General features: G+C 45.2%; 1 protein-coding gene across 1 annotated transcript in view; it reads right to left on the reverse strand.

Moving 5' to 3' along the window:
• Positions 1 to 20,362, reverse strand: part of GARNL3 (GTPase activating Rap/RanGAP domain like 3) — an 82,736-nt gene that overhangs the window by 32,004 nt on the left and 30,370 nt on the right. The window contains exons 7-15 of the mRNA XM_032634992.1: positions 16,587 to 16,662; positions 15,811 to 15,909; positions 14,654 to 14,757; positions 7,830 to 7,938; positions 6,010 to 6,055; positions 4,873 to 4,979; positions 3,761 to 3,876; positions 1,777 to 1,881; positions 37 to 111 (exon numbers count right to left, since the gene is read on the reverse strand). Coding sequence (XP_032490883.1) covers positions 37 to 111; positions 1,777 to 1,881; positions 3,761 to 3,876; positions 4,873 to 4,979; positions 6,010 to 6,055; positions 7,830 to 7,938; positions 14,654 to 14,757; positions 15,811 to 15,909; positions 16,587 to 16,662 — 837 coding nt within the window. The remainder of the gene's footprint in view (positions 1 to 36; positions 112 to 1,776; positions 1,882 to 3,760; positions 3,877 to 4,872; positions 4,980 to 6,009; positions 6,056 to 7,829; positions 7,939 to 14,653; positions 14,758 to 15,810; positions 15,910 to 16,586; positions 16,663 to 20,362) is intronic.

Below are 20,362 nucleotides of genomic sequence, written 5' to 3' on the forward strand. Positions count from 1 at the left end.
CATTCACAGTTGAACTTGAAAGCATCATCGACTCACCTCTTTTTTACAGATCCCCGCTGCCACCAGGCTTGATGGAGCGTCCCCTCTCACGATGGATTTCAGTTTTAGCGCCTGACAGAACAGAGATCTCTTTCAGTTTATCGGGCAGGAAAACAACAGCAGGATCAACAAGTATGATTGGAAAAAATTTTTTTAATGAAACAGGAGTAATTTCAGGCTGAAGTTTCAGGTTCCCATGCTGCCCTATCATTGAAGATAAGGAACACAGTCAGCTGGACCTGGTGAAGTCCTCATGACTCCAAATGTTTTCTGTCATTTCAACTAATCAGTATATCAGTACAGTGATTTCCAAACCATCATTGGAAATGATGGTATTGGAAAAAATCCCCAGGTCCCTCCTCAAACTTGATGAATCAGAATCTCTGAAAGTAGAGTCAGGGTATCTTTTGTTTTGTTTTTTTTAATATTTCTTTATTTGGCTGTGCCGGGTCTTAGTTGTGGCATGGGGGATCTAGTTCCCTGACCAGGGATCGAACCCGAGCCCCCTGCATTGGGAGCGTGGAGTCTTAACCATTGGACCACCAGGGAAGTCCCGAGTCGGGGTATCTTTAAACATGGACCAAAGTTGGAGGGCCCCAGTAACAGTGCACCTGCTTTGGGAAAAGGTTATCTTTGCCGTTAAGCTTTCCTGATCGCCTTACTATTGGCTTCGACTTTTGGGTCAGAACCTTGTCTGCAGCTGGCAGCTCTCCTCCTCCCTCTTGTGACATGGGACCAAGGCAGAAAGCTGTGTCACCTCCAGAACTGAGAAATACTAATGTCACGTAGGAGCAAGGCAAAGGGGGAATGGCTTCCTCCAAAATCTGGAATAAGGTGATGCCTGGGAGCCGCCTCACTGTGACGACTACTTCCAAGCGGTAGGGGGAATCCAGGTCTCCTGCGAGGACACCCTCTATGTGCTGACTCCTGCCAGGGAGGAGTTCAAGGTGCTTTCCCTAAATTGGCTCCCCACACTTCAGAAAATTCCCGGGAGGCAGGCAAATGATACGTGCTCCCTTATCAAGAGGGAGCCCAGCCTGGGCCCTGTGGCCTCTTGCTCCCAGCCAGTGTCACCCCGCTTCAGCAGAGGGCTTTCCTCTCACTCACACCTGCAGAGAGCTACGCCTACATGGTTATTAAAAATCTCCTTTGTCTAGGGACTTCCCTGGTGGTTAAGAATCTGCCTGCCAATGCAGAGGACACGGATTCGAGCCCTGGTCTGGGAAGATCCCACAGGCCACGGAGCAACTAAGCCTGTGCGCCACAACTACTGAGCCTGCGCTCTAGAGCCTGAGAGCCACAGCTACTGAGCCTGTGCGTCTAGAGCCCATGCTCTGCAACAAAGAGTAGGCCCCGCTCGCCACAACTAGAGAAAGCCTGTGTGCAGCAACGAAGACCCAACACAGCCAAAAAAAAAAAAAAAAAATCTTTGTATAAACAAGGCCCTACTGTATAGCACAAGGAACTACATTCAATATCCTGTGATAAACCATAATGAAAAAGAATATGAAAAAGAATATATATGTATAACTGAATCACGTTGCTGTACAGCAGAAATGAACACATTGTAAATCAGTTATACTTCAATAAAATTAAAAAAAATTCTCACTCGTGGTTCCACAATAATCCTAAGAGAAGTGACAGAGCTCTTCCAGGAGTATGCAAACATAACATTCTTTGCAGGCGGGCCATCTGGTTTGGATGTCAGAATAAAACAGGTGTCAGAATAAAACCCACCTGCCCTATTCTAACGAACTCTGCCTGGCGGGCCTCCTCTTTCTTCCGTGCTGACTTGGGCGACTCTGGTAAGACATCACTGAAAGATCGTCTATTAAGCATGTTCTGAAAAAGAAAGACAAGTTATGAATTCCAAAGACGGTTGTCAAATCTCATCCTTTGGCTTCTCTTAGTGCACAAACCTATTTGTCCAAAAGGTCCTACTTCTGCCTTCTCTATTCATTTTCTCAATAAGCATCTATGAGATGAGGCACCACTTAAGTGCCCGCCAGGTCTGTGCTAGACGCGAGGGATTAAGGAGCAACAGGGGGAGAGCCCACCCCGTGGAGGCTGAGAGCACGGGCTCTGGAATCAAGCAAACCAGCATCCCCCCTCCTACTAACCGCCTAACAGCGTGGTCGGCCACCACGCTGCACAGCTGCAAGGATGCCATTCTCAGAGAGGGGCACCCCTGGAACACGACATACAAAATTCTGTGTGAACGGTACTCCCTGGAGTTGCGCAGCTCTGTGGCCTTCTGGGTAACTTCGGGCAAGGGAGTTAGTTTCTGAGTCTCAGTGTCTCTGTGTGGCTAATACCAGTCTCTGAGGTGTGTTACGAGGACTAAGTGAGGAAATGCATGGAAGGTGCTTGGGCACATACTCAGTAAATGTTAGTTTTCTTCCAAACTGCCGAGAACTGGGTGCACGCATGCAATTAGCAAGTATTGGCTGAGCATCCACTGCTCTGCCGGATCTGGGGGATGCGATGCACGTGGTCTGTGTCCTGGTGGAGCAGAGTCTGCGGGGGAGACAGATTAAGTAGCTGATTACATGACTGGCACATGGGATAATGTCTATGAAGGGGAGGTCCGTAAAGCATGTGGAGGCACTTAACAGGGGCACATGGCTTCAGCTGGGGGCTGGGGAAGGCTGCTAAGGCAGTGATGTTTCCGGTGAGACCTGAAGGACATCACATATTCCTCTTGGTACCCTCTCTTCACTGTTTCCTGACTTTAAGGAAAAAAGGGAATGGACAGATTGCCAATTATGGCTGGCTCTTTAGGGCCCTGGGGTTGGTCTGGACCAATCCCTGTGAGTAGTTAGGGTGTATCGACCAGCCAGAAGTCAAGGGCACCTGTAAGATGGTGGTGGTCACTGTGCTGAAGGGAAAGGACTGCACGAGCACCAGCTCGTTTTGATGTTCGTCATCTCTCTGGGCAGCCACCTGAGACCGGACACTGCATTTATGTTCACACATCAGTAGCAACTCCTTTTGCTGGAGTTTGTAGTTGTACCGATTCTAGGGAAGTCCCCCCCCTTGTTCTGTGCTTCCTTGTTAAGTTTGGGAAATGCTTCTAAACAACGATGATTTCATTTTGCATTAACACTCGTTAACCACTGTGACATGTGGCGATCTCGCACTGAGTCTAGAGGCCTCCAAAAAGCATGGGTGCCCCTCGAGGCGCTGGGTTCCTCAGGGAGGTACTGGGTCCCATCAGTGTGGATACACCTTCAGCCTAGGACGTATCTGGCACAAAGTGGATTTTCAGTAAATGTACATGCTTATTTCAGTGCCTGAATATGGGGCTCACCAGTAAATCTCCAGAAAACCTTATAGAGGCCCCAGTCTCTCCCCCAAATCCTCACTTTGCCTGTCTATCAGCTCCATGGCACGGGAAATGCTGAGCAGTACACCCAAAGACAGATACCCCAAAAGTACTCTCAAATGCTCCAGGGATTGCTGACTGACATTCATGCCCTCAGCCTGCATCTCGACTTCCACAGGCCTTGGCTTTATGAAAATCACGCCCCTGTATATGGACATTCAACATCCCTTCTTCCTGTGACAACCATGAGAGAACATGAGGCCCTGGAGGCCACAGTCCAGTGTTGACAGCTGGATCAGGCGACTCTATGCTTTTCTAACCAGGACTCATCGCTAGGACTTGTGTTCTCAACTCAGACCCCGTGAGAAGGAAAGAACACCACAGACCCAGGGTTACCTTATGCAAATCTGGCATCAAATCCTGGTATAAAGATCGAATCAACATATCCAGAGTTCGTCGACGTTTCTGGGCGAACGTTGGGGTTTCCAGAGTGGCTTTTTCACCATTAATTACTAAAATAAATCAAGTTATAAAGGGAGTTACAAATATTAACAGGCTATTGAAGAATGCCCTTCTCAAGGAAACTCCTCACAGTAAATGCCACCCACTTTCCTAATACTGGTATAACTCTTCTTTCATGGAAGAATGCTTAAAAACTCTATAATTTTCTCTGTACAAATCCATAGTCCATAGGTATGTCTATCTTACCCTTCTTGTTGGATTACAAGCTTCCTGAGCAGAGGGTACATCTAATTACTTGAAGACCTAGCACACACCCAACGTGCCCTCATCCACAATTCCACCCACCCACCCACCCATCCATCCATCCATCCATCCGTCTATCCCACCCACCCATCCAACACATGGGCCAAAACACCAGGATGCCGTTCAATGGGATTAAATATATATTTGCTGCATTTTGTTAGAAAAAATAACAATTGCCTAAGCAGAGTACTGGGATTCTTAGCTCAATGAAAGTTTCTTCTGGAAGAAAAAGCCGGTGGTTTAGTGGACAACAGACACCGAGAGTCAATAAAGTGGAAGAGCACAGAATAGGAAGTGTGCAGTACAGTTAGGAGCTTGAGGTCAAGATAGTTATGGGTTTGAATCCCAGCTATGCTGTTATCTGTGCATTTTTAAGCAAATTATTTAGATTCTTGGGGTCTCAATTTTCTAGCTTGTAAAATGGATATAACCATATTTCCTTATAGGGTTGTTGTAAGAATGTAAGTCATATAATACGTATAAAAGAACACAGAGCTAGGCATATCAAACTGAATAAATATTAGCTATTTGGTGGGTAGGATGGTAGGTACAGATGAGAACCCAGGAGAGACCTTCGCAACCCTGTCAGAAAACTAAATACGCTTCTCGTGAAGAATTAACAGAACACGGAATGCAATCAATGCTTAAACAATGATGTCTTCTTTACAGCATCCTGGGAGAACTGGAAGAAATGTATTCTGATGTAGAACAAGTTGCAAAAACATTTCAAAATAGAAACTTACATTTCACTAGCAAAAAGTCCCTGAATTCCTGGTGGTCTGTAAACACTGGTGGGGAGGGCAAGGGTGGGCCAAAGAGTGGTACGCTTTCCTCTGAAAATATTTTCAGCCTGTGTAGAGAACATTGCAGAATTACTTGGTTTTTCTTCAAAGATCACCGATATTTGGATCTTAAATTTGTTCAGTTGCCTATGTGATTTGTTAGGAATGCTCCTTCCATAGGAGGAGGGCCTTCTCTGGGCTGCCAGAGCCTTGGCCACCATGCAGCAATCCTATGTGCTTTAGGGCAAAGACCAAGTCTTACTGGATCCTTCGTGGTCCAACCCACCAAGCCGCAGGCAAGGTCAGGCACCCCAGGAACAATAGCAAAGACCACCACTGAGCCCGCACTGCACACCAGGCAGCATACTTGGTATTTTAAGACATAGCATCAGCTGATTCTCACCAACCTGTCCGGGTAGAATCATTACCTTCACTCCACAGACGAGGCTTGAGGCTCCAAGAAGATAAACACTTTTTTTTTCAAAGCCTCAAAGTTAATAAGTGATAAGAGCTGGGATTCTAACCCAGATCTATTTGGCTCAAAGTTCATGCTCTTTTCACAACATCACGATACCTTTTAACAGATTAATTTTTGAGAATGGGATTAATTTTTGAGAAGGATAAACGGGCAAGAATGTAGCCTAGGAAGGAGGGTACTCTGGTCAAGATCAAACATATCACACTTGTGCCCTCTGTGGAGCACAGTAACATGCCTGACCCTGACCCTTGGGTCTACTGCATGGAGCAACACTATATGCAACAAGCTTTTCCTGAAGATACGGTGGCTTTCAAATCAATCAAAAAATATGTACGTCAAGAGTCTCAGGACTTCCCTGGTGGCGCAGTGGTTAAGACTCCGAGCTCCCAATGCAGGGGGCCTGGGTTCGATCCCTGATCAGGGAAGTAGGTCTCACATGCATGCTGCAACTGAGAGTTCACATGCCACAACTAAGGAGCCGGCGAGCCACAACTAAGGAGCCCGCTTGCTGCAACTGAGACCCGGCGTGACCAAAAAAAAAAAAAGTCTTAAAATGAATGCCAAATTAACATGTAAACATGAGAATTAGAACAAGTAATCGAGATAAAGTTGTTACCAACCTGTAATTGTCCTTTTGCTGATCATACCTCACTAAGGCAAAAATATCTGTGGTGATGGTTAAGGAAATTAAGCAACGACCCCAATTCACACAGTCAACGGCTTGTGCTTTGCAAACCCTGTGTGCAGAATCATCCTGGACCTGCACTCCTGGCGTCAGGGCTCCTGTCACCCATAGGCTGAGATGGAACCTTGACTTCTGTTAAAGACACAGCCTGGGAAGACACAGGTTCAACCGCTGCGTGCTCATCCTTTCGGGAAAGGGCTACTTCTCCAAATCCTTCAGAAAAGCAATATAAATAAGGCTATTAAGCAACTAAAACAAAGCAAAAAGATCAGTTCCCTTGCCTGAAAGTATAAACAAAGTCCCAAAATGAAATGAGTCATATATTTCATCTCACACATTTTGAAAAGAAAAGAAATTTAAATGTTTCCACTGTACACCTTCCTTCTCTCTCCTTCTGGCTTTGGTAGACAAAACAAACCAAAACAAACCAGTGTAGCTGGCGGCAGCCTCTCAGTAGAATCTGCTTTGCTTGTATCGGGCGAGTTGAGTCTGAACTAGTACCACCTCCACCAGCTTTTCTTTCCTTCTTCCATTCCTCCTCCTCCCCCACCATCTCCCAGCCCCGGCTTTCCTTAGCTAGGGCTAAAAACCAACCTCAGTCCCTCAAAGCGTTTCCACTCCTAGACTTAGTGGAAAGAATTTGCATTAATTATCGGCTTGTCCCTTTCCAGAAACAAATATGCCAAGCCTCAAATCTAAAACTCATAACAAAAGGAAATTCTAAAAATAATGATGATCTCTCTGTCACTCTGATCACTTCCCTCCCCCTCCCGGAGAAGTTTTCTTTCTGTTCTACAAGAAGAACCGCTGCAGGAAGAGGGAAATATTAGTCCTACATCAGTGAACAGAGCAAGATATCACTTATTATTAATGTGTACGTGCATATCTGTTTTCTTCCCTGCCCTCATGGCAGTTTTGTGAGGCTACAGTGAACAAGTCAAAGGATGCAGAGCAATCTACTTGCAGATGCAATGAGTCACCATGGTTCTATCTCCCAACACTTTCACTGGAGTTTCCAAGGAACATGAACAACTAGACCAGAATTTATTCTGAAAAACGCCTATTAGTTGCCTTTTACTTATTATGTACAACCTGTAGGCACTACTGCTGGGTCTCACTGTCACGGCCAGCGGCCCAGGACAATGGGGCCAAGGCTGGGGATGTGTTGGGCTGACCATGCTCATGTGCCAGGCCTGTGTGACTGAGCTGAGCTTGGACATTACCGAGAACTTCAGCAGGGCTTTGGCAGCAATATGAGCTAAAGAGGGATGAGAGGAAGCAGAGGGAAAGCAAATAAAACTAGGATTAATTCTATCATATCTCAGATGTCAAGAGATGGTAATGTAGCAGCCATTCCTAGGGCTTAGAGTCAACAAAGACACATTATTTTGGCTTTTTATCTTAACTTGCGAGTTTTTATACCTAAAGCAAATTTCTCAGAGGATTCACTAACTATAATTCTTCTAATTCCTTTATTATCAATGGGTGGTAGGAAGTTTCCCTCATTTCATAGACTGCCTGAGGAAAGGGAAGATAGTTCCAAAGTCAAGAATTCTCTGAGAATGCATCCATCCATTACTGCAATGGATGGAGAGAGAAGAGGGAAAAATACAACACAGTGGGTCTAAGAATCTAGCAACGCAAAACAACCACAACATGCCAGTCAACCGTAACATTTGGTTTGAGGGTCATTTTAAGTCCAGTGAGGCTGACCAACAGCTTGCTAGTGGGAGGGTTCACACAGGCTCAGGATACGTGTAAAGTGGGAGCGGATCATGGAAGGCTTGAAGGCAGGAGAAGGCTCCTCCCCTTCCTGGAACACGATGGTGACGATGTCATTTCCAATGTGGCGCTTCCTTTCTACCTGGACGCAAACATACAACACGTCCCTTGAGAAGTTTGCTCACACACGGTACATTCACAGAGTTAAAACACTAACTCGGCACGACAAACCCCAACGCTCACAGAGCCCGGAGCTTCAGTATCTTTGTCTCCTTGCCTCCCAAATTTCACCAGCCCATCTCCTGGCTTCCCTAGCCATCTCCTCCCCTCCTCTCCCAATTCAGGCCTGCATTTCCTCTTGACTACCCTCCCTCAGGAGCCTCCTTAACAGCCTCCTTGCCTCCGTTCTCTCCCACTTTACTGCTCTGATTGGGTTCACCTTCACTCCTGCTTCATCTCCTTAGTCTGACATTCAAGGCCCCCAGACCAGAGGCATTGCATCAGAATTCCCTAGGGATGGGGCTCAAACATGTATATTTAAAAATATAAATAAATGCCTTCGCTAGTTCTGAAGCATATACTTGGCGAGAACAATGGCCCTACCTAATCTGATCCCAGCTGACCTTTCCAAAATGATCTCCTAGACCTGTGGTCAGTGAATCTTTTCTGTACAGGCCCAGACAGTAAATATTTTTGGGTTTGCAGATCATACTGTCTCTTTACAACCATGTAGCTGTGCTGTCGTGACAGAAAAGCAGCTATAGACAATACATAAATCAGTGGGCATGGCTGTGTTCCAGTAACACTTTATTTAACAAGCAGTACACAGCATCTGGCCCACGGGCCATAGTTTGCCAACCCCTGTCCAAGACCTTTGCCTAACCGGCCAAACAGAATGATTCACTGTGCTCCATGGATCCCTTGTGTGTCCCCTATTCTATACAGTAAGCTCCCGGGAATAGGATCCCTATCTGATTCATATTAGATATTATTCTCATTTTGCAAATAAGGAAACTAAGGTTTAGAGATGTTCTAATAATTTCAATTCAATTCAGTTCAAAAAGATTTTTGGCAATTGTTTCTTGGATATGACACAAAAAGCACAGCCAATGAAAGAAAAAAATACACAAATTCGACTACATCAAAATTTAAAACTTTTGTACACTAAAGGATGCTATCAACAAAGTGAAAAGGCAGCCCAAAGAATGGGAGAAATATTTGCAAATCATATATCCAATAACATATATAAAGAGCTCCTACAACTCAACAACAAAAATACAAATAATGTGATTAAAAAATAGGCACAGTACTTGAATACACAATTCTTTAAAGAAGATATACAGATGGATAATAAACATACAAAAAGATGCTCAGTATATCAATTATTAGGGAAGTGCAAATCAAAAGCACAATTAGATACCACTTCACACCCATTAGGATAGCTATTTAAAAAAAAGAAAATAACAAGTGTTGTTACAAATGTGGAAAAATTGGAACTTATGCATTGCTGGTAGGAAAGTAAAATATAGCCACTGCTGTGGAAAATGTTATGGTGGTTCCTCAAAAACACTAAACATAGAATTACCATATGATCCAGCAATTCCACTTCTGGGTATATACTCCAAAAATTGAAAGCAGGGACTCAAACAAATATTTGTACACCAATGTTCTTAGTGGAAGTATTCATAATAGCCAAAAGGTGGAAACAACCCAAACTTCCACCAGTGGATGAATGGATAAAGAAAATGTGGTATAAACATACAATGGAATATTATTCAACCTTAAAAAGGAAGGAAATTCTGACACATAGTACAACATGGATGAGCCTTGAGGACATTGTGCTCAGTGAAATAAGCCAGACACAAAGGGAAATGTTGTTTGATTCCACTTATATGAGATTCCTAGAATGGTCAAATTCATAAAGACAGAGAGGAGGATGGTGGTTGCCAGGGGCTGGGGGAGGGAGAAATGCAGATTTATTGATTAATGGGTACAGAGTTTCAGTTTGGGAAGATGATAAAGTTCTGGAGATGGACGGTGGTGATGACTGCACAACACTGTACTGAACTGTACACTTAAAAGTGGTTAAACTTGTAAATTTTACGTTAAAATAAAAATAAGTAATTTTTGATGTATCAACTGATGAGTGGATAAACAAAATGTGGTAGGTATCTAAAAAATGGGAAATTATTCAGCAATAAAAAGAGATGAGATACAGGCTACAGCATGGATGAAACTTGAAAACATGCTAAGTGCAAGATGCTAGTTACAAAAGACCACATATTATGTTATTTCATTTATACGAAGTGTCCAGAATAAGCAAATCAAGAGAGAAAGCAGACTGGTAGTTACCAGAGACCGGGCAGTGGTGGAGTGGGGAGTATTGGCTAAGAGAGGGTTTTCTCTTTGGGGTAAGAAAACATTCTAGAATTGATCTTGGTGATAGGTGAATAACCTTGTGAACATACTGAAGTGGGCAAATTGTATGGTATATGAATAATATCTCAATAAAGCTTTTATACATATATATTTTATTTTTTTAGATTAATTAATTTTTATACAGCAGGTTCTCATTAGTTATCTATTTTATACATATTAGTGTATATATGTCAATCCCAATCTCGCAATTCATCCCACCACCGCCCCCCCGCCTTCCCCGCTTTCTCCCCATGGTGTCTGTGCGTTTGTTTTCTACATCTGTGTCTCTATTTCTGCCTTGCAAACTGGTTCATCTGTACCATTTTTCTAGATTCCACATATAAGCATTAATATACAATATTTGTTTTTCTTTCTCACTTACTTCACTCTGTATGACAGTCTCTAGGTCCATCCACATCTCTACAAATGATCCAATTTCATTCCTTTTCATGGCTGAGTAATATTCCATTGAATATACGTACCACATCTTCTTTATCCATTAGTCTGTCAATGGGCATTTAGGTTGCTTCCATGGCTTTTATGTATTTTTTAAAAGTAATTATTGAGCTCCTAGTATATGCCAGGAACAAAGCAGACAAATCTCCCTGCCCTCATGGGGCGTACACTCTAGCAGGGGGCACAGAAATTACATAGTAAATATAACAAACGAGTGTACTAAATAATACACATAACGTTAGGCGGTAATACGTGCAGTGGAGGAAAGAGAGCCACACAGGGGCCTGGGGGCGCTGGGGGAGGGTGGGTTGCAGCTTTAAGTTCAGCCAGCGGTTCAGTTTAACAGCTGACATTTGGGTAGATCTGAGGGCAGTGAGTGAGGCAGCCAGAGTATACCTGGTAGGAGAGAGTTCTAGGAGAGTTCTAGGCAGAAAGAAGGGCAACGCCAAGACCATGACATGGGACAGTATCTGGTGACTCTGGGGAACAGGAAAGGAAGCCAATATGACTGGGAGGGAGGAAACAAGAAGAGTAGTGGGCGATGGGACCAGAGAAGGAACAGAGGTCACGTGGGGCCTTGCAGGCCGCTCTAAGGATCTGGCTTTGACTCTGAGTGAAGCAGGAGCCACTGTTTGGGAAGAGACTGACGTGCATTTTAAAGGATCACTCTGGCTGGAGGACTGAGAAACAGTCTATCAGGGCACCAGGGTAAAAGCAGGGAGGCCAGAGAGGAAGCTACTGCAATAATCCAACAAGAGGTGATGGGGCTCAGAGCTGTGTGGTAACAGAATTGTGAGGAGAGGTTAGGTGTCATCTGAAGGTCGAGCCAACAGGATTTCCTGACAAATTGAAAATGGGATGAGACAGAGAGGGGTCAAGAATGACTCCAGAGTCATTTTGCCCCAGAAACTGGAAGAACAGAATAGCCATCAACAGAGATAAGAAAGACTGCAGGAGGAACAGGTCTGGAGGAGAGTCGGAGTTCAGCTTTGGAAAGACTAGGTCTGAGATGTCGAGCCCAGGGAAGGTGTCGAGAACGCTGCATTATCTGGTCTAGAGTTCTCACGAGGGCTGGCTGGAGCTGTAAGTTTGAGTGTCAGTGGCATATAAAAGCTATTCAGAACCATAAGACTGGATGAGATCATAAAGGGACGAATGAGTGTAGAAAGAGAAGGGAGCCGAGAACCGAGCCCTGGGGCTGGCGGCACACACGGGGTGTCCAAGATCACAGAGCTAGCTCGTGGCAGAGCTAGGGCTTGGCCCAGATCCGGCTGATCACAGAGCCTGTGCTTTCAATTGGTCCTAGGTGCTGCTGTCGGGGTCTGGAATGCTGGGAGACTGGATGTTCGGGGTGCAGACATCACGGGACGTTAGGGAGAAGATGAGTCTCAGAGAGCCAAATAACTACACCCCCTCCCCTGCCCCCACTGTGGTTTGGTCTGGTGATGGAGGAGAGAGATGAAGGAGTTAATTGTAGTACCAGGACCTACAAAATCTTTGTGAAAGCTTGTTTCTTCACATCAGATTTGGGAATGTGACTTGGACTGTTCCACTAGCATTCTAGATGCTAGGAGGTCAAAAAGCCACCAAGATTTTATGAGCCACGTTGGCCTTTGACTTTTTTTTTTTTGCAGTACGCAGGCCTCTCACTGTTGTGGCCTCTCCCATTGCAGAGCACAGGCTCCAGATGCGCAGGCTCAGCGGCCATGGCTCACAGGCCCAGCCGCTCCGCGGCATGTGGGATCTTCCCGGACCGGGGCACGAACCCGCGTCCCCTGCATCGGCAGGCGGACTCCCAACCACTGCGCCACCAGGGAAGCCCTGGCCTCTGACTTTTGACCATTACCCTAGGCCCCCAAGAAACCACGACAGGTTCAGAAGGAGGCTTGCAGTTAGTGGTCCTTCTCTGCTCTCCCACAATCAGGCACCAATAAGGTTCACTGTCACTGTGCATTTCTTTGACTCTTCCCACCTGCTTGATCTTTCTGGTAATAGAGACAAGTCTTCTACTTGTGATTTTCTTCATATCTACTGATGCTGGGCAAGTGGAGGGCACTAGCACTACCCATGGAGCTGGCCAGGATGTTGAGCACACCAGAGTCCATCTGGGAATATTTCAGTTCTCCTGGTAAACGCGTTACATCTTAATATGCTAACAGCCCCCTCAAAAAGATAAGATTAATGACTTAGGACTTCCCTGGTGGTGCAATGCTTAAGAATCTGCCTGCCAGTGCAGGGGACACGGGTTTGAGCCCTGGCCCGGGAAGATCCCACATGCTGCGGAGCAACAAAGCCCATGTGCCACAACTACTGAGCCTGCGCTCTAGAGCTTGCGAGCCACAACTACTGAGCCAGCGTGCCACAACTACTGAAGTTCGTGCGCCGAGAGCCTGTGCTCCGCAACAAGAGAAGCCACCGCAACGAGAAGCCCACACGCCTCAATGAAGAGTAGCCCTGGCTCGCCGCAACTAGAGAAAGCCCGTGCACAGCAACGAGGACCCAACACAGCCAAAACCAAATTAAATTAAAAGAAAAAAGATTAAAGACTTGGGTTGGGTGAAGGTTGAACTGTCACATTGCTTCCTCCTGTCTCTGGCTAATGCCCTTATCTGTCACAGGACATGGGCAATGTTGGTGAATGTACAGGGCTGAAAATGTCGGACAGAGTTGGGGGAGGAGGAGGGTTGTAAAATACTTCAGTGGAAGTTTTTCGCTATTATTGTTGAGATGTAAGAGGTCAACACAATTCATGACGATTGGGAAGGCCAGCTTGGTCTCTCTTCTCCACGTGATCCCAAGATCCTAAGAGCTTCAGCTCCTAAGAGGTAGAGACAGCCTGGTAGCACTAACATAGGTCACCTCAACCACACGAGGGAAGACGCCTTGCAGAAAGTAACTCTTAGCCACTTAAGCAGGTTTCCTGGGCTGAGGCACTTTCTGCTTCTGCCTGTCCTTTACCAGTTAGCCTTCTAAAATCAGATCAAGCTTAAAACCTCCAATGGGTCTCCACTGCCTATAAGACAATTCACCAGCTCCTTACTCCAGGCCCCAAACCACCAGACAGAACGAGCTCTTCCTGACCTCCCCTCACCCCCCACCATGTCCCCAAAGCACCGCTATGTCTCAAGACAACACCGCCATGTTTTAGCCCAATGATCTGCACTGTCTTTCCCCCTCACTGAAGTCTTACTGAAATATGGATTATAAGTGTTCAGAAAAAAGCCCTTTTAGCCCATCACATACCCTCTCTAGGTCCGTATTTTTCACAAATCTTTGCTGAACAACTGTCCATTCCTGTTTGTGATATTTACTTATACAGATGCCTTCAGTGTGTAAAAAAAGGGACAAGAATCTAATAAAAAGGTAAATGGGACCCCCCAAATCCTTCAAAAACCAGCAGCATGTATCATTGTTATATCTAGATTTCATCAAACTGGCAAGTTTTCTCCTGGAAATGGCTAATCTCTGGGGTGGGTGAGGAGTGTTCTCAGGTAGTTTTTTCCCCGATAGGGCACAGGCCATGTAGATGCTCAGTGTTAACCTCCTGCACTAACCTGAAAAAACACTTGGCAACCATTCCTCAGGAAACATAGTGTTACATCTTGGAAAAATCTCATTCTGACAAGACACAAGGCACATGGACAGAAGTCACAGAGAAAAGGTCACGTATATGCAAGATAGTCCCTCAGGAGTGTAGAAAACCACACTCACACAAAGGCGCACACACACACACACACACACATCCACATAGACGTGTACACGCACCACTGCCTCTGATCCTTTATTTCGTGATCAGTGAGGGTAGTTCTTCCTATGGCTTGTTGAAAGTTCAAATAAACAGACTGTAACAACATCCCCAAAATTGGTGCCTGAAGTTCAGCTCATGTAGTAACATCCATAGTCTCTAATTCTATGAAGTCATAGCTATGCTTTCTCCACACTGAGGTCACTGACTATTGAATGGTTTGCGTGTTCACACGTACCTGCTGTTTGTTCTCTTTGGAATATGGCAACATGGTGGAAACATGAAACATGATCTCATGCCCTTGGTAGATGGTATAAACAGAATGAATCCCTGTGGTGTCATCTGTAAAATACAATATACATTTAGTGAGCACAGAGAATTCTGAGGCCATAAGGAGAGTCTTTATTTGCAGACTAGAGGAATACAGCAGTTAGTGCACCCCAAAGATCCTATGATTATCCGCCTGAGTGGAAGCAACAGTATGGAACCCCCTCCAACTGATGCAAGGCTCCTGCCCACACGGGGGGACCTCTTCACCCGCCTCTAAGCCCGCTTGCTGTCTGATTCATGCCTTGCCCTGGAGCAGAGGAGATCACGAGAAGTCTGGGCCCGAGAGGAGAGTATGTTACAGTTCCTTGCCTTCTAGCACTGCTGGTGCTCAGGACAAAATGAACACAAGATGACATACACACAGCTATCATGTCCATAAAACAAAAGGAACTATATCCCTGGCAGCATCGTATAGTGATTCAAAGCATGCGCTTTGGAGTTAGACTTGGGTTCGAGTTCTCATTAGCTATGTTCCTTTTGACACGTTACCTTGCCTTCTCTGAGCCTCAGTCTCTTAATTTGAAAATGGGGATGAAAACAGTGTCTAACTGCTAGGGATGTCTATCAGATCACACTGGGGAAGGGCGGTGAGGATGATGGACTTGCAGGTACTCCAGGAGTCACCACAGGCACACAGAGCTCGTCAGCGGGGCAGGAGCAGGGGGGAGATGAGGTCTGACGACTGGGACCGAATACTTCATCTCTGCATCTGCCAGTTAAGTTACTCACAGGGCAGCTCTCACAAATCGCCTCACCTTTCTGTATTCAGAATCTGTGACACGACTCCAACGTGGGCGAGATGGGACCCCCAGAGGGTCAGGGTACCTGATTTGAAGCCTATCAAATTTAGGCTAAATGAGCCTCATGTCACCTGCCTGCCTTACATCAAGGACTGGCCGTGAAGAGCAAATAAAATGACAGAGGTAAAAGTACAGGAAAAAAACTAGAAATGCTGTACAGTTATGACATAGCGTACCCCACCTTGGGTACAAATTCAAATTCAGATGAGGCTGACTAACAAAAGTTATACAAATCACAGCAGAATGGATCAGGAGGCAACCTTACTTTTGGTGTCCAGACCTCCACGGTAGCCTGTCCAGCCCTTGAGAGTGATTGTGTCACCCAGGAGATTTAAAAATTTTTGAAAAGCGTCACTTCCGATTTCTGTAAGAAGAGGTCAAATGTGAAGAAAGTACAGTGTCCACAAGTCCCCGTTTTCTAACTATGCAGTGAAATCACTTGAAAATGAACCAGGCTCCGCCGACATGTGCAGCAGGCAAACAGAATGAGAAATCGTGCTTCCCTCTTCTCGGAGACTGTACAGGAGGGTCACAGTTCCCAGAATCCGAGGAAAGGAAAACTACAGAATTAGACTAACCAAACTGAGCGCTGCCAGACTGGGGTCACAAGGGTCTAGTGTTGCAAAATGAAAACATCATTACTGCTCCCACTGATAAGAAACAGGTCCTTAATATGAAAAGTGTGAAATAACAGGAAATAGGACCATTCTGTAATTCTCTCAAGCATAAAAATCCCAGAGAAAAGTCGCCTCTTTGCTCCTGAGATTATGTAGAATGAAATTCTTCAAATCCCCATGTAATTTTCCAGTTAGACTGTATCCCTGGTGCCAGTAATTTGGTGACCAATAAGTATTTGGCAGATGAAGGAAACTGGGCAACTTCTTTCCTATAAAATTTACCCTGAAAATTCACCCTTCAACTTCATAAAACGACTGGCTGTTTCTTTGCATTAAAAACTCCAACGCAACAGGCAAGTTCAGCTGGGATCATCTAAATTGCAATGAGGCTGGGGCCGGGTGTCAGAAGAAAGGAGACACTCACCATTGCTGAACATGTCATCATCTGTGAGCTGCCCATCTTTGGCAAAAAGAACCCCAAACTTGAAATTCACAGAGCCCTTACAATGAGACAACAAAAGGTGCTGAATTTAATTTTCTCATCAAAGCATACACAGTTATGAGATGTGCTAGTCGTTATTCAGGAATACTACAGGGACCTGAATGACTACTTGGTGGATTACTTCCTCCCCTCCACCTCAATTCTGACCAATATTAACAACAATCATTCCTTGATTTTCATAGCTTACAGAAGAAACTGTGCTTTTCTGTGAGTTCATTTGAAATTTCACTACTAATAGCGTCTGCAGGATGCCAGGTCCATTCTGCAGCAAAACAGTGCTCAAAATAAATAGGCCACAGGAACTCACAGGACTGGCACCATCCTCTGATCAGCCCAGCAGCAGCAGTCTGGAACCTGGAGAGCTCAGTGTAATTCAAAATTTAACACAACAATCTGAGGCTGATATCTCGAGGACTCCTTTAGAAATAGAAATGGAGACTGTAGGCAACGTATTCTAAAAGCTCAGTTGCCCCAATTCCTAAAGCTATTTAATCTCAAGAAGTCATAAAACAGATGTGGGGAGAAAAAGGCAATCAAGAAGTAGTTAGTACAAATGTTCAGTCTACTATCCTCAACTTTAAATGCTGGGTTAAAATCAGACTCTGTGGGAATGATAAATACCAAATGCAAGATAAGCTTCCACAGGGAAGAGAGAGGAATGGGATCAGGGAGCTCAACTGTATCTTTAATATATATATTTCTTCTTAAATTGGGTAACAGGGTTATAGGTCTTCATTATATTGTTGTCTATACATTTTTGTGTGCCTGAAGTATCTCATAATTTTAAAAAATCTGAGGTTGGAAAAGAATCAACCCTTGCAAGGCTGTTTGATGGGGGAATTCTCAGGGGTCAGTTAAGGGGCAAAGAACAAAGGTGATTAAAACATTGCCAGTGGGTCAGAGCGGGGAATCAAGGCAGAATGCCTGAATTCAGGACAGCTGGATCTGGGAGAATTAAGACTGAAAATCCAAAGGTCCACGGCTGTACTTCTAAACATTCTTCTGCCCCCGATACACCTGACGGACAGATGCATACCCATCATAGTAGTAATTTTCTATCTGGTGGTTTCCTCTACGGAGTGAGGAAGAGGGAGGCGGCTCCCAGGCTGTTCCCTCCACCCGGGGCTCCTCCACAGCTCCTTCTACAGAAGCTCTTGCCCACCATGCAGGTCTCAACTCAAACGTCAATTTCCAGAGAAAGAAGCCTTCCCTGATCTCCCAACACACTCCCGCATTGTTATTCTCCGTCCCGGCAGCTTATTTATTTTCTTAATAGTACTATTCATACTCTGTAATTCTTTTTATTGAGCTTGCATATTTGTCCGTTTCTCCCACTAGAACTTAAGTCCTGTGAAGGAGGGAAGGTATACATCTTACTTTCCGTGGAATCTCCAGGACCCGCCACTGTGCTGGGTATATTGGAGAGGGTTAATAAATATTCATGGCATAATTGTATGCGTAATAAATGAGAAAAGAAACACAAGTGGTCAGATACAACTTATTTTTCACAAGCTGCTTCCAAATGATCACCTCTTCATCACAAACCCGTTTTTGGTAAATATCCTGGGATTTTGTCAAGGATTTCTGTCCACTTCAGGGTTCTATGATTTTTGTAGCTCTTCTTTCTCTCCTTTGGGAATGTGACAGCAATCACATGTCTCTAAGACTCTGACACCGCTTCCATTCTCAGTGGTCCCTTAACAAGCACCTACAGTAGTTTGGGGTCTGACAGATGACCCTCTTAGAATAACAGTGCAGAGACTAAAGCAGTGGTTCGCAAACTTGACCAGGCATCAGTATCACCTGGAAGGCTTGTTAAACTAAAGATTGCTGGCCCCGTTCCCAGGGTCTCCAATTCCACAGGTCTGGGGTAGGGTCCAAGAATTTGTATTTCCGATAAGTCCACAGGTGACATTTATGCTGCTGGCCCAGGGACCCCACTTTGAGAACCACAGGACTAGAGGAACCAACCAGCAGACGGTCAGGAGGCCCAGGATCAGGTCCAGCTGAGCTGACAGCTAGCAAGCCAAGGGCAGAAAGACTGGGTCAGTGACCAGAGCGATGAGCCGTAAGCCATGAATTAATAGCCTGTTAGAACCAGAAGGGACCCTCTGGTCCACTGAATCCATAGCTTTCATTTTACAAAAAGGACAACTGAAGCCCAGGGAAGACGAGACTTGCCCAAGGCTGGTACTAAGTGGATGGCAGGACTGGGGCTGGAAGTCGGGTCTCCTGACTTTCGATCCAGTGCTCTTTCCAACGCAGTGGCAGGGTCTTCTCAGGATGGTTTTGAGTTGAGCGAAGCTAACAGTTACAAGCAGAAATGGGACCCACTGCTGCCTCATCACTGGCTGAAGCTTTAAAAAGCTTTGTTGGGGCAGCTCTGTGACTGGCATCAGTACCCTTGCTGAGGGTACTCACCCACTTCAGGGGGAGGCTCCAGAAAGACTGGTGTGGCAAGGCCTTGATAAGTACTTGAAATTCCTTACGGGGTCTGATTTTGGTAATTTTGTTTTCTGGGCTTCCCAAATGATGTCAATGAATAACAGAGATTTCTCCTATCTCCAGAAATCAAGGCATCGCTGAACAGATGCATTATATTTTTGGAGGAGATAGTTTTTAGGAGGGGCTATTTGAGAAGGGCATCATTTGATTTGGGGCTCTCTGACCACCACGGGTCATATTTTAACGAAGCGTGGAGCCTAACGTCATCAGTGCTTCATGAGGCTGGCTGCCACTTGGGGGATGGGAGGGAGTGCTCAAAGTCCCAAGACCACACCTGGGCCCCTGGAGAGAGGTGACTGGTGGAGGGAATCTGTGGGAACTGGTTTTCTTGGAACTTCAGTCCTCCCCAGACACTCAGCATGGAGATGAGGTCATATCCGTAACGCCTACTTGTACGGGACTTTAAATTTTTAAGTTCTAAATTTCCTGAGACAAAACTCAACACGATTATAACCAACGTATAGTCACATCCTTGGGAATTAATAGTATGCTAGGAATTATATTTCTTCTGAAGAAAGTGAAGTATACGGGGGAGACTAACGTCCCATTGATTCCAGAAGACTCTTTTGGAATCAAGAAATGATGTCCTGATTCAAAACTGGACGCCCCTGGTTCCTTGTTACTCTTATTTAGGCAATGTCTCCATATTTCTGTGATTCACATGTTCCTACACATCTGTCACCCTCTCCACGTGTGTTTACTTGGGATGCCATGTTCTCTCCTGGCGGGGGCAGGGGGCGCTCTCTACACAGTGGACGAATAAAACTTGGGTTTCAGGACACCAAACAACACTTCACCAAATAGCTAACCTTTCAGAAACATCACTAGTATTGTTTACTAATTTTTTCCCTGCCCATCTTTGCAGCTGATTATCACTATAATTGGGTGGAATTGAGATAAAGTCAAGAAGCTGGCAGGATTAGAGAAGAGTGCATTGGCCACACAGCTCTCAGAGAAGCTCTGAAGGATGCTGGCCACTGCTCACACCTCTTCAGGTACATTGTCATGAGTGCTCTTGTTGCTTCTAGCAAATATCCCCTTAGTAAGGAAATAAAATTGAGAAATAAAGAGATCAGCTACCCCTTTTTCAAAATTTGGGAGATCCAAAGAAAAGTGTGAGAGGATATACACCAAACAGCAAACAGTGGTTCTTCAAGGGAGGGTGGAAGTGGCGAAGTGGGGGAGCTTTCATG

Source organism: Phocoena sinus, chromosome 6, assembly GCF_008692025.1.
Source record: "Phocoena sinus isolate mPhoSin1 chromosome 6, mPhoSin1.pri, whole genome shotgun sequence".
NCBI lineage: Eukaryota > Metazoa > Chordata > Mammalia > Artiodactyla > Phocoenidae > Phocoena > Phocoena sinus.